General features: G+C 35.9%; 1 protein-coding gene and 1 long non-coding RNA gene across 2 annotated transcripts in view; one reads left to right on the top strand and one right to left on the bottom strand.

The window, feature by feature from the left end:
• The window catches only part of BET1 (Bet1 golgi vesicular membrane trafficking protein), a 45,606-nt gene that overhangs the window by 7,644 nt on the left and 22,507 nt on the right, over positions 1–15,455 (bottom strand). The window contains exons 5-6 of the mRNA XM_007982139.3: positions 5,455–5,653; positions 2,130–2,218 (exon numbers count right to left, since the gene is read on the bottom strand). Of these exons, the coding sequence (XP_007980330.2) occupies positions 5,490–5,653 (164 nt within the window). The 3' untranslated portion in view covers positions 2,130–2,218; positions 5,455–5,489. The remainder of the gene's footprint in view (positions 1–2,129; positions 2,219–5,454; positions 5,654–15,455) is intronic.
• Positions 1–15,455, top strand: part of LOC140709667 (uncharacterized) — a 28,945-nt gene that overhangs the window by 2,029 nt on the left and 11,461 nt on the right. The window lies entirely within an intron of this gene.

Below are 15,455 nucleotides of genomic sequence, written 5' to 3'. Positions count from 1 at the left end.
ACACTTTTTTTGACCTTTTAAGTAGCTAGACTTAAGAATTTGCATATTTTACACATTTTTTTCCTGAACCCTGAGCACGTATAATGTAAATATATAGTTGTAATTCTTACTCTGTTACCTTGTTCTAAATAATGAAAGTATTAAAGTCAACTCTTTGAGACAAGGCACATCTTACATTGACATCCCAAAAGTGGGAATAGTGTACACTAGTAAATAGTTTAAAAATATTATTGGGATTATAAAATGAATTAATTATATAAAGAGAAACTGTGTTTACAAATGTAATTGGGAATAAATGTGTTAAATATTACATAGAATCTGGTTTTAATCCAAAAACAACTCAAACTTATTCGATTTGTATTTTAATTCAACCATTTAGTTTTTTCTTTAAATATTTCAGAGTCTTGGTAATATACTAGCTGGAAGATGTAGCTAGATGGTGAATTGTCAGAATGAACATAGACATCTTGGAAAAGACAGACATAGATGAAATAAATATATCTTGACTGGTTCCTGAATAGGGGGACATGCTATTATCAAAAGTTTTAAGTAGCTGTGAATTACTTATAATAGCAAGTACTGAAGATTGTAATTTATGTTATTATGTTATTAAGCAAATTGCCTGACAGAAAATATTGCAGTATATTAAAACAACTTCTACTGCACCTAACATAAATTCAATAGATTAAAATGTATACTGTATATACTGTAAATACTTAAGCAGAAATACCTATAGAATATAATATATAAATAGGCACCTTTGTTTCCCTTCACACTTCATTGAAAAGCCCAGACATACCTTTTAACAACATATCTTGCTAAAAGCAATATGCCCTTTTTGGTGAAACAGGTACCATACAATGAAACTCAAATCTAATAGTCATAAGTTGACTTACTGTTGTTAATGCAATAGCAAGTGATAAATCCAAGTCCATGCCATCAACACAGGAATTCTGTTCCTGCCTTAAAATTTGAGGACAATTTAAGTGTACAGAGTTTTTCTTGGAATAACAGTTAATGCTGAAATGAAAGTGGCATGCAAATCTCCCAATTCAGGAAGAAAAATAATCACAATATGCTTCTGCTGAATCTAAACAGCTCTACTTCCTTTCACAGAACCTTGTGATCATTCCTCTTAGGTATCAGTAGTAGGCCTAGTAAACATTTTCTGTCCAAGGCTGTCCCTATGTGGCCCCACTTATGTTCCATTATGACCTCAGGATAATAATTAATAAAGCCTACTTTCACTCTCCAAAGTGTCTCAGTCTACATAATAAATAACATAGTTATTATATTATAGGTTAAGGTAATACATATGAAATTGTATTAATGATATGGATTCATTACTAATGAGATTTAACTAAGAAAGTTTAAATTATACGGTAACTTTCCATGAAGTAATCTGACTTTTAAAGGAGCAGATAAATGCTTTATTAAATGGAATGCTTTTTGATACTGTACAGTTCTTTCCAGAAACTGCAAGTTTAAAAAAAAAAAAAAAAGCCATTGGATATGAAAAAAGAAGCATTCTTGAGAAAATTCCCTAAGGAGAATTTGTTTTTTTCTTAAAAAGGAGCTTTATTTGAGGTGTCAAGCTAAGATTGTGCTCCTTCCCACCTGGAGAATAACATTCAACATCAAATATTTGGCCAGAATTTTGCTATAGACATTAGCAAGTCATTCTTTTCATTTGTGATTGTATATGAAGTATTAGCTCTACAGTGTGAGCAGCCATCCATCAGAGACAACGTTTGCTTCTCCTGTGTAACAATGTCACAACACTATAAGTTCCGTAACATTGCCTAAGTAGTCAGGCAATGAAATCAATATGCACGAAATGCTATCATTGTCATTGGCTTAAAGGCAAACTATGTTGAACCATGGCTATTTTCTGATTCAATTAACATTTATGGAAAACCTATTATGTGCCACACATCTTGACACAATTTTTTTATTTGTTCTTAATAACAACTTGTGAGGTATGTGTTACTTTCCAGATGGGGAAATAGAAAGCCAGAGAGATTAAGTGACTTTTTAAAAGTCACTTAGCTGGTAATTGATGGAAGGTTGATTCAAATCAAGGCTGATTGATTCAACATGTGAGCTCTTTCTGCCTCATTTCTGCTTACATCTCTGACTCCAGACTTCGATGTTTGGCCAATAAGAGACTTTTCAGAGTGGTAGAAAGCCATTTTCTACTAATCTAAAATAAGGATTCCTGCATGGAGATAAAATTGAATATTATTTTTTCCTATTATTTTTGATAGAAAGTCATTTCCTACTAATCTAAAATAAGAATCCCTGCATGGAGATAAAATTTAATATTTTTTCCTATTATTTTTGAAACATCTTCGACACTTTCCTAAGGGAAAAAAGTGGGTAGACAGCATCATTCTTACCTTTTTTTTTTTCTTCTACCATCTGCCCTTCACGATTCAATGAAGGAAACTGTACATTTCAGTGGGAAGATTCTATTTTTCTACTACTACAAGACAGCCTTATCTTCTGCATATCATTCATTTCTGAAGCTGTAAACTGGCTGAATTATTTAGTCTTTTCAATGTTAAAACTAGAAATTTTGCTCCAAAATTAAAGAATATCAGGAATACAAAGGAGAACAGGAAAATCTGAGATTCTTTTGATTTAAGATCAATGAATTATTTGGTTATACAGATATTTGAAATATAGTTAACAGATATCAAAAAGAAGTCCTGGGTTGCATTCAGTCATGGCTGCCACAGATGTCAAAACTTCACATGTGGGATTAAAGATTGTCCACAGTATGGAACAAGAGAGTTTGGAGTTCTTTAAGGATTCTGTGGTCTTACTATTAAGCAAAAGTCTGGCATTTTAGATCTCTTATAGCTGTTAAGAAGAATTGAACCATCATTCTTGAATCATATTTGCTACAGTGCTACCTGATGACTAAAGTAAAGGCTCAAAACTTCAGCTGTATCTAGGAAAGTTTGGGGATCCTCGGTTCCTTGAACTTTTTGAACTACAAAGTGCATATTATTCCCATTCACCAGAATTTAGCTCTGGGGAAACAAACACGGGAGAAGGAGTTTTCATGAAATAGATTTTCCAGGTTAATTACTTGAACTGTCATATAAAGAACTCAGAAAAAAAATGTGTATGCATACAAAGCATACATTTTAAAAACCTAGTGACTACTGATCATGGAGCAAGAACACAGAAAGAGAGAAGACAGTTCTATAGGCTTCCCACATATACCTCAACACCTGATCTCTGGGCCCTGTGATGAGAACGCTGAAACACAAATGAATCTGAACAGGGACACTACATACAAATACTGAATTATATGCTACATAAAGGTTTTTAAATGCACCAGGCCTGGGAAGAAACCCAAATGAATAGAAACTGTAGCAAATGTATCTAACTGTATTAAAAATGAGTAACAGAACACTATAGAAGGTGTAAAAGAAGAACTAACCTAAGTTATTTTGGAAAGCAATATTTGATTGAATAGTATGAGGCTAAAGACAAAAAGAACTGCATACAAATAATGTACTTTCCTTAGTAAATTTGTTCCTAAATGGGTACAGATTCATATTTCAGAAGCTATTTTCTTTGTATGCTAGGGTTGAAAAAATACATGCATGTATTGAAGACCATGAGAGCCAGTTTTCTCTTAGTCTATGATAGAAGTTACATATAAGGAAAGGGATAGCTAGAATAAACCCTGTAGTATTGGATTGGAGTTGTAGATATCAATATGAATTCATAGTTTTCAAAATAAATGCAGACATAAACAGACATATGTGTATACGTGAACCAGTGTAATATACATATTCTGAAATCATGTTCACTGACAGGTACTAAAAGTAGTGACACTCTGTTAGTAGTAAGCACACCTACACCCAGATTTTTGTTTCTAATGCCATTATATAATAAAAGGAACCAGAACTCCTTGGAAATATAGTTGATTCCAGGACTGGTACAGAAAATATACAAGATAAGACTTTAGCCTCATGCAGCAGCAGGAAGTAAGACAGTACTCAAAAAAGAATAGGGCACGTTGAAAGGGCACGGAGCCAAATGGAAAAGATCCCAATGCCCAAAGCTAGAAAAATTTACGAAAGGAAAAAATATAATTGGATTATAATCCATAGAATAAAATAAATATCTGTGGAGTCATAGTGATAAAGATAAGTATTTGAGTAGATACATAAATACAGGAGAAGAGGCAGCTCTTCTTTAGAAAAAGATTCCAATTAATAAGTAAAGAAGGAATGAGAGAAATAGAAAATCACCATTAGAACACCATTAATGAATACTGAAATTGTTGGCTAAAAGTATGAGGAGAAATAATATTTGCATTTGAAAGGAACTCTTACAAAATATTTATTAATTAAAAAAGAAATACAGTAACTTTAGAGTAGAGAAAACTGGGAGACGCCACTTTTAGAAAGTGATCCAGGTCAACATAACCAATAATTAGATATATTGAGATCATACATGTTATACATATATTGACCTGATAATACACAGAGAGGGGCACATCACCTCTGTAGTATTCTTGCCAAAAATGCATAATCTCAATCTAATCATGAGAAACATCAAATAGAACCAAATTGATGGAAATTCTACAAAATAGCTGACCTGGACTCTTCAGAAGTGTCTGTTGTATCTGATGTCACAGATCAGAGGAAACCATAAAGACATCACAAATAAATGAGACATGATATCCTGACTAGGACCCTGGAACATAAACATAACATTAAAAGAAAAATTGATGAAATTTGAATAATGTCTGTAATTTAATTAATAGCAGTGTAACAATGTTAACTTTTTGGTTTTGACCATTAAAGCAACTGTATTTTTCTATTTTTATAACTTTTCTGTAAGTAATGTTCTTACAAAACAAAAAGCTTTTAAAAATTGAAATAAAATGTACCAGAATATTGAGAATAGGTATCTTTAGAAAGTGAAAGTGCAGATGATTCTTATTTTTTCCTTAATTTTGTTTCCCAAAGTCTCTACAATAAGCATGTAATATTTAGAAAATGCATTACTATTTTTATTGTAGGCCAGGAAATCCCTTATATATGGCTTTAGTTGTAAAAAATTAACAAATTGTGTTTTAATTTTTAAAAATATGCAAAAATGTTTATATGACATATTAGAAAGTGTCTTAAGCTTTAACAACAAAGGAGATTCCACTCCAGTTAATGCTATTTTTTACATAGATACTTAAATTGTCATTAAGTCTTCCTTTATGTTTTAATTTTTACAAGCATACTGCTTACCATTTTTGAAAACCAAGATGATCCCAGATATAATGGGTATAAATGGAAAATGCTACTTTCTCTTGAGTAATTGAAGAATGTCATGATGTTCTCTTTTAATATCATGCTCAATCACACCTACCAGATATGATTTTTAATTTTCAAAATATTATGAGACTATGAAATGTACTTGTTAAAAACTTACTTCTTTCTTGGAAGATTTGGAAGGCTTCAGAGTCATTATTTTGACATGTCGTTATATAATTCTGCAGCTGTGATAGATGGCACTGAAAGTAAGCCTGCTTTTTTTTTTAAGCTTCTGGACAAATGCTGAGCAACAGTCAAAATTAACAGAAGAAGACTTTCATTGCTATTGGTGAAATACCTGGAACCTGAAGCATCCACTGTAAAAATAGATAGAGATCTTAGTTTCTAAATAATTTGAAAAAAAATTAAACTTGAAGTAAATGTACTCTCAGAAGAGTTACAGAAAAACTGAGCAGGTATTCAGAGAATTAATGGAAGGTTTATGTGATAGAAAACTTTCTAAGTCATTATTTTATCCTTGCTTCCCTCCAACCCCTTCACATCCAGAACTACTTTTCACAGGGTACATTTTAAAGATATCTATTTAAAGTGTGTGTCTGTGTGTGTGTGTGTGTAAACATACATTCAGCATCTGCAAAGCACAATAAAGCAAAACATAATAAAATGAAGTATACATGTACTCACTTAAAGTGGCACAATGACCTTTTCAACATAAGCATGTTTGATACTGTCATTTTTATTTAAACTAGTAAAGCTTGAAAGCCGGCAGGTTCTCCGAACAATAGTTTTCAGGTAAATAAAAAGTGTAATTTTATCGTTCTTTAAAAATAGCAATGAACGTAGCATTACAGTGCTGCTTTTTTGCCTCATATTTCATCTCACCTCGACCACATGTGTTTAAAAAACATTGCCACATCAGAATCATAGTTTTATTATTTCTAATGAGGACAGCTAAACAAAAATATTAAGTGTGACCCTAACTCTTGCTGTGAGATTTTTGGTTGTTGCTTTGTTTGTTTGTTTTTTGGGTTTCATCATGTTAGGAGTTCAATATTATAGTTAAATGAATTACATCTTCTGTAGTAATGAGTAGATAATATTTCATTATTGTATATTGACACAAATTTACTCAATCATCTCATCGAATATTTAATTTTTCATGTCATAGGACTATATATTTCTTCTGTATTTTACAGTGGTTAGAAAAACCTGACTTTAACAATTATTCACATAAATATATTTTCTAAGGAACTGTGGTATTTTCTACTGTTTTTAAATTTTTAGGTAAAAGAGGTGATAAGATTTTACTATTTGCGTCCAATAATGGCTCCAGAAATTTCTGTATGGAAGGAACTAAGGGGAACCCATCTGACTGGAAAGAGGAATTGAGTGAGAACCTGAAACTATGTTTGCATAACACTATAAATAAAACTGGAGAAATACCAAGTGCCAAATTTAAAAATTGGCTTCTGATATTTGGAAAGCTTCCATAACTTGTATAAGGTTAAATTCCTATCTGGGCTCCATCCTTATAACTGTAAAACCTATGAGCTTATGTTCCTAGTAGGATGTTAAGGGAATGTTGGAAACTTCCTATTATTGCTGGAGGAACCCGTTTCCCACCCTATGACTACAGGAGGGCTCAAAGGAGAGCCTCTCGGAATCTGTTTAGAGCTGTGACCCCTAAGGAAAGGCCCCATGAGGCCAACATCATCCTGACACCAAAGACTGGCAGAGACACAACAAAAAAAGAGAATTTTAGACCAATATCCCTGATGAACATCAATGCAAAAATCCTCAACAAAATACTGGCAAACCAAATCCAGCAGCACATCAAAAAGCTTATCCACCATGATCAAGTGGGCTTCATCCCTGGGATGCAAGGCTGGTTCAACATATGCAAATCAATAAACGTAATCCAGCATATAAACAGAACCAAAGACAAAAACCACATGATTCTCTCAATAGATGCAGAAAAGGCCTTTGACAAAATTCAGCAGACCTTCATGATAAAAACTCTCAATAAATTTGGTATTGATGGAATGTATCTCAAAATAATAAGAGCTATTTATGACAAACCCACAACCAATATCATACTGAATGGGCAAAAACTGGAAGCATTCCCTTTGAAAACTGGCACAAGACAGGGTTTCCCTCTCTCACCACTCCTATTCAACATAGTGTTGGAAGTTCTGGCCAGGGCAATCAGGCAAGAGAAAGAAATCAAGGGTATTCAGTTAGGAAAAGAAGAATTCAAATTGTCCCTGTTTGCAGATGACATGATTGTATATTTAAAAAACCCCATCGTCTCAGCCCAAAATCTCCTTAAGCTGATAAGCAACTTCAGCAAAGTCTCAGGATACAAAATCAATGTGCAAAAATCACAAGCATTCTTACACACCAGTAACAGACAGAGAGCCAAATCATGAATGAACTCCCATTCATAATTGCTTCAAAGAGAATAAAATACCAAGGAATCCAACCTACAAGGGATGTCAAGGACCTCTTCAAGGAGAAGTACAAACCACTGCTCAGTGAAATAAAAGAGGACACAAACAAGTGGAAGAACATACCATGCTCATGGATAGGAAGAATCAATATCGTGAAAATGGCTATACTGCCCAAGGTAATTTATAGATTCAATGGCATCCCCATTAAGCTACCAATTACTTTCTTCATGGAATTGGAAAAAACTGTTCTAAAGTTCATATAGAACCAAAAAAGACCCTGCACTGCCAAGACAATCCTAAGTCAAAGCAACAAAGCTAGAGGCATCACACTACCTGACTTCAAACTATACTACAAGGTTACAGTAATCAAAACAGCATGGTACTGGTACCAAAACAGAGATATAGAACAATAGAACAGAACAGAGCCCTCAGAAATAATACCACACATCAACAGCCATTTGATCTTTGACAAACCTGACAAACACAAGAAATGGGGAAAGGATTCCCTATTCAATAAATGGTGCTGGGAAAATTGGCTAGCCATAAGTAGAAAGCTGAAACCGGATCCTTTCCTTACTCCTTATACGAAAATTAATTCAAGATGGATTAGAGACTTAAATGTTAGACCTAAAACCATAAAAACCCTAGAAGAAAACCTAGGTGATACCATTCAGCACATAGGCATGGGCAAGGACTTCATGTCTAAAACACCAAAAGCAATAGCAACAAAAGCCAAAATTGAGAAATGGGATCTAATTAAACTGAAGAGCTTGTGCACAGCAAAAGAAACTACCATCAGAGCGAACAGGCAACCTACAGAATGGGAGAAAATGTTTGCAATCTACTCATCTGACAAAGGGCTAATATCCAGAACCTACAAAGAACTCAAACAAATTTACAAGAGAAAAACAAACAACCCCATCAAAAAGTGGGCAAAGGATATGAACAGACACTTCTCAAAAGAAGATATTCATACAGCCAACAGACACATGAAAAAATGCTCATCATCACTAGCCCTCAGAGAAATGCAAATCAAAACCACAATGAGATACCATCTCATACCAGTTAGAATGGCAATCATTAAAAAGTCAGGAAACAACAGGTGCTTCAAAGAGAATAAAATACCTAGGAGAGGATGTGGAGAAATAGGAACACTTTTACACTGTTGGTGGAACTCTAAACTAGTTCAACCATTGTGGAAAACAGTGTAGCAATTCCTCAAGGATCTAGAACTAGAAATACCATTTGACCCAGCCATCCCATTACTGGGTATGTATCCAAAGGATTATAAATCATGCTGCTATAAAGACACATGCACACGTATGTTTATTGCGGCACTATTCACAATAGCAAAGACTTGGAATCAACCCAAATGTCCATCAGTGACAGACTGGTTAAGAAAATGTGGCATATATACACCATAGAATACTATGCAGCCATAAAAAAGGATGAGTTCGTGTCCTTTGTAGGGACATGGATGCAGCTGGAAACCATCATTCTCAGCAAACTATCGCAAGAACAGAAAACCAAACACTGCATGTTCTCACTCATAGGTGAGAATTGAACAATGAGAACACTTGGACACAGGAAAGGGAACATCACACACCGGGGCCTATTTGCGGGGGGGGTGATAACAATAGGAGAAATACCTAATGTAAATGACGAGTTAATGGGTGCAGCACACCAACATGGCACATGTATACATATGTAACAAACCTGCACGTTGTGCACATGTACCCTGGAACTTAAAGTATAATAAAAATAAATAAATAAATAAAATAGATAAATCAAAAAAGGAAAGGCCCCATGCCTTGAACCAGGATAGAATCTCTCTTCACAAAGCCCACAATGCTGGTGGTGCATAGTAGAATTGTGCTGGGCAACTCTGCTGCCTAAATTTTGCCTAAATGGTAAATTCTAGGATGCATGCTTCTTCTCTCTCTTCTCTCTCATCTCTTTCTTTTCATATTGAATTTGAAAGCATATATTTGCTGAGTTTTTTGCCTGCCAGTCTAAGTCATTGTTTAGCCTTCATTGACTTTGTTACAGAATGCATTCTAATAAGATAAACCCCAAACAGATGTTACAGATTACGAGTAATAGCTCTGTATAAGTGTAACTAATTTGAGAAAGAATTAAAAATTGGTTAATAAATGAATCCTCATATTTTAAATTATTTACTTAATAGGATTTAAGGGTGAGAATAAAAACCCTATGTTTTGGTCATTTACTCACTTCTGTCTGGCACAAGATTCAGACCTCAGCTCTCCATTCCTCTCTCTCTAGCTCTTATTCTTGGCTATGAGACCAATCCTCACAGGTCCTTCCACAATTTAGGAAGGATGCAGAAGCTTCCTTCCTAAATTGGAACTCTCACTTTGACCACTCTCCTTTGTAAACAGAAATAAAACTGAATTCTGCATGTTGTCCCGGAGGCCAGATGCTTGTGTCAGTCTTCCATTCTTCCAGCTGGAAAACATCTCTGAAACTTTCTTTACTGACCACCCCATCAAATTTATTGACCAGGACCTGTGGAGTCTTTCTTTGTGATGGTTTCATTGACTCCTTTACATGATTATATGCCACTTGCCCCCTTAGGAACCTTCAATTCCCCATGTGTACAGGCTCAAATTCCAGCTCCTTACTAGTATGGGAGGCCATAATCGAATGTTTCTTTTACTCAAACTCTCTGTCCTAGACTCTTTGTTATTGTCTCAAAATGTAGCATCTGCAACTTTGTTTCTTTCTTTCTTCCCACCCACCCCCCGTCCCCCCGCCCCCAGGACAGTGTGTCACTCTGTTGCCCAGGCTGGAGTGCAGTGGCATGATTGGCTTACTGCAGCGGTGACCTCTGAGGCTAAATGATCCTCCCATCTCTCAGCCTCTCCATAGCTGGGGCTAAAGGCGTGTACCATGATGCCTTGCTAATTTTGTATTTTTTTGTTGAGAGGCGTTTTGCAATGTGGCCCAGGCTGGTCTGGAGCTCCTGGGCTCAAGTAATCTGCCCACCTTGGCCTCCCAAAGTGTTGGGATTACAGGCGTGAGCCACTGTGCCTGGCCTACAATCTCATTTCTAAATCTTTGCTCAGGCCAGCACTTCCACTTGGAAAGATCTCTCTGGTTCTCTTCATCTATCTCATTCTTGCATTTCCTATACAATACTGCCCATGTTTCATTTCCCTCTTGATGCATTTCTCATTACATTATCATACATTGTTAGAGTTTCTGAACTCTCTAAGAATTTGCCTTTACTAGTCTGCTGGCTTGTTTGACTGTATTCATATGCTTCCTTTTTCTATTTAATATCTTGTTTAAATTTTCAGTTTATAACTTATTTAAAGTAAAAGACCATGTGCCCATTTCTTGAGTTTTAGTAGTTTAAAAATTACTTTAATATGTGAACTTACATCATGAAAATTAAGGGATATCAGTCAGAGTTTGATGTTAGAAAAAATGGCTTTGACAAACTTTTACACAAAATGAATCTGTCTGAAGGGAGTCCACATATTCATTCTGGAAGCTTGCAGATCAAGAATAAAAAATGGGTAAGGATAAATGAAGGTTGGCCAGAGAATAAGAAGCATAGCTGGCCATGGCTTAAGACCACCCAATCACTGGAGCTGCCACTAGTGGAAACTTAGGATACTGTCTTCTCATGTCTGCCAGACTGTTCAGCACTAAAGGCTCAAGGCCTCTGCCACTGGACGCCACACCTATCCCTGCAAAAATAATTGATGCTGCTCCTTCTGCCATTGATAGTTTTTCAGATTCCTGAATCTTTGGAAGTACAGTTGGTGGTATCCAACTGGTCAGGTCTGCATTCTGAGCCTACATCTGGCTTTCAGGAAGACAGGAAGGGAGGATTTTCAATCTCTTTGGCTTCTGGAGTGGGAAGGGACACACACACAACCAGGAAATGTCTCATAATAGGAAGGATTGTCTGGATGCTGGGTACCTAAAAATAGCCAATGTCTAACACACAGGCCTAGCTGTGCCACTGTTCAGTGCAATGACAGGGACTTACACCAACTTTAAAATGTTTTATACATACTTTTCTATAAAAGTATATTTTTATTTACTGAAAGCAGTGACATTTTCCCATAAGTGTCATATAATAAATTAGTGAACTTTAACATTCTATCCTAATCTTCATAACCTTGTCTGCCTTTAAACATGACTGCAAGATGGGAATGGTAATGTCAGCAAGAACCTTCCTTCTCCCCATGGCACATCAGCAACCACATATGAACCAATTCTTTTTGTGAGAACTTCAGAAACTAATTGAAGGGCTCCTGCACTCCAGGCAAGGATGAGACCAGCACATTGAAGCCAGTAAGAAAATTTGACTCTCCTTCTCACCATAATCCCTACCCCCAGCATACTGCCATATGATTGGGAGGAAGTTTCCATCTCCCAGCTTCTCCCTGGGGAGTTAAGGAAAGGACTGGATCATATATTCAATGTTCTAATTCTTCTGAGGGTTGCTCAAGGAACTGGCTTCTGTATCATTGGTCTTAAGGTTCTGACCAGACCCAATGTACTCTAGATGCCTGGGAACCACTGAGAAAGAACAAAGACTGTGATTCAGTGCAGCCCACATGCACTTGCCATAGCCCCTCCACCTGGTTCAGTGCAAAGCAAGTGATAATAATAAAAAAAATTAAAAAAACAAACAAACCAACCCAGATTCCACCTTCTGCCTGAGGAGGGAAAGAGCTGGACCATGTGAGCAATATTCCAAATTTTCCTACCTATAAGAAATAGATAAATTCCTAGAAACCTACAACCTACCAATACTGAATCATGAAGAAATGGAAAACCTAAACAGATCTATAACTTGTATGGAGATTGAATCAAGAATCAGAAACCTCCCAACAAGAAAAGCCCAGAATCAGATGACTTCACTGGTGAACTCTACCAATATATAAAGAATGAATGTCAATCCTTCTCAAACTCCCTCAGAAAATTGAATAGAAGGGAAGACTTCCAAATCCATTTTGCAGGACCAGCATTATCCTGACACCAAAGCCAAAGACACTACTTTTTAACAACAGCAAGGAAAAACAACTATAGGCCAATAATCCTGATGATCATAGATGCAAAATTTCTCACCAAAAAACTAGCAAATTAAATTGAACAGCATATTAAAAGAATGAATCATACACCAGGATCAAGTGAAATTTATCCTTGGGATACAAGGATCGTTCAACACACAAAAATCAATTAACATGATACACAATATTACCAAGATGAAGGATAAAAATCACATGAGAAAAGCATTTGATAACATTTAACACACTTCCATAATAACTCTCAAAGAACTAGCAGTAGAAATAAATTACTCCAACTAATAAAGGCCATACATGGAAAGTCCACAGCCAGCATTATATTCAATGGGAAAAGTTGAAATATTTTCCTTTAGGACCCAGAACAAGGCCAGGATACCTACCATTGCCACTTCTACTCAACATGATACTGGAAGTCCTAGTGAGAGCAATCAGTCAAGGAAAAATTTTTAAACGCATCCATATCAGAAAGGAAGAAGTAAAACTGTCTGTGTTTGCTGATAATGTGATCTTATATATGTTGGAGTTCTCGTTTTACCATTTTTTTTCTTTGAAGTGAAAGGCAAAGAAGTTTTAACTGCAAAGCGAAAGTACACACTCAAGAGTTCAAGTGTAATTGAGAAAGTCGCCATTTACCTATCTTAGTATCACTTTTAGTTTTCTGTTTTTTGTCTCTGGGTTTCATTTTAGATAGTTTCTTCAGTTCTGCCACCTGGAGATTTCCCCTTCTTTCATTTATTCCTATATGAATGTTTTGTTAATATTTGTAGTATTTTATCTGTCATTTCTGTGTGTTTGCTGTTGGGGGTGTAGACACAAATTCAGCCTACCTTTGTAAATTTCTCCTAACTGCTTTTCATAGTGACCAACTCTTCCTGGTCTGTGCAGGATTTTCTCAGTTTCAGCACTAGAAGTCTCATGCCCTGGGAAATCTCTCAGTCCTCTGCAAACTGGGATGATTGGTCATTGAATTGCTTCTATCATTCCACATTGTGAGAGAAGCAAAAGGTCGTTAATTGTTTGCATTACTTCAGTAGTGGATTGTCTATGAATTCTTATAAATAGCAAAAAGCTATCATGTTCTCTCAGGTAAAATATTTTCCAAGTACTGCTTTGGCCCACATTTCCTGAAAAACAAAGCCTGATTCAAAAGCTTATTGGGAAGTAAATCACAGGAAAACAGCAGCAAGGCAGAGAAGAAAGGGGACCAAAATGCAAAGAGAGCATACTACTAAGCTGTCCATAGTCTCAAAGGAAACACAGTAGGTTTCTGGTTCTCATATAAATTCTCCAGAAGGGCAATTCCTGGAATTCAAGTAATGTATCAGCTGGCTGCTGCCTGTCTCTTTGTCTTTCATTGGTTGAAGTCCTCCTAGAAGTCATTAAATCCATTGTACTTCCAGGTAGCATTCCCAGGCAGCCACTGGAGAAGTAACACCTTCTCTTTCCCCAGTCTGGTGATGGAGCAGGTGTTGCCGTCACTAGTGACAATGGGAACTGATCCAAGGGTGTGCATGGCAGTGGCAGAAGTCACAGCATTAAACTGTAAGACCAGTGGGCAGTGCCAGGGTCCTTCCAGCTGGGAAGCAAAGGAAGTGGGGGATTGTGAGGAGAGTGGATAGGCGAAGCTGAGTGGCTGTGGTATGACTCAGAGTCTGGATCTGATACAGATATTAAATAAGAACTACTCCCCTTTATGCCACCACACATCTATTCGCATCTGCTGTATTGCTTAATTGTAGTGATGAATGTAAACATCTTCAGCTATGTCATAACCTGCTAAAGGCAGGATTATATATATATTTTTCTATGATATCTAGTAGACTATTGACAGAAGCTTAATAAATATTTTATGAAATCATGGCACACTGATTGAAATATGACTCTATATAGATCAGTCTATAATTATGAAGCTCATTGTAATATGTGACTTTCTAACAAATAGAAACATAGTATAAGATGATAGTTCCAATGGTCTTGGAAGCCAGGAATTCTCTCTCACTCTGGCATCCCATTATAATTGACAACTCTCAGTCATAAACAAATTTACTTACCTGGGTGTCTAGAACTCTGTAATTTGGTGATTCTGGTTCAGCTCCCCCTTACTTTATGAATTTATTTGTTCATTCAGTCCACTGGGTTTCTACTACATGCCAGATACTATATTGGGCTTGGATAATAAAGATTAAATGTGTATACATCCTGTCCTTGCCCTCAAGAGACTGAAAGTATAGTTGGGAATTTATTCTCCACATGGAATGCTCTGTGTCTTTGTGCCCATCAAATGTCCTTCTTCTTGTAAAGATATTAGTCGTTGGATTAGGGCTCACCCTAATCCAGTGTGGCTTCATCTTAACTAGATTATATCTGCAAAGACACTATTTCCAAATAAGGTCATATTTTGAGGTTCTGAGTACATAAGAAATGAATAAATAATACAGAATTTTGTCCCTTGTCTCCAAGAGAGGGGATAGTTTTGCTTATTTATTTAAATTGTGCTTAATACTGTCAACACCTCTACATATTTCAGTAAGAATATTTTTATTACTTCTGCTCGAGAAAAGATTATGTACATTTCTCATAATATGAAGGTTCTGATGTTCTTTAGCACTGACGTAATTGAGCCTACATTAGGGAAAGAA

The sequence above is a fragment of the Chlorocebus sabaeus genome, chromosome 21 (genome assembly GCF_047675955.1).
Source record: "Chlorocebus sabaeus isolate Y175 chromosome 21, mChlSab1.0.hap1, whole genome shotgun sequence".
NCBI classification, from domain to species: domain Eukaryota; kingdom Metazoa; phylum Chordata; class Mammalia; order Primates; family Cercopithecidae; genus Chlorocebus; species Chlorocebus sabaeus.
Note: the sequence above shows the minus strand (reverse complement) of the source record. Positions and strands in the feature narration are given on the sequence as shown.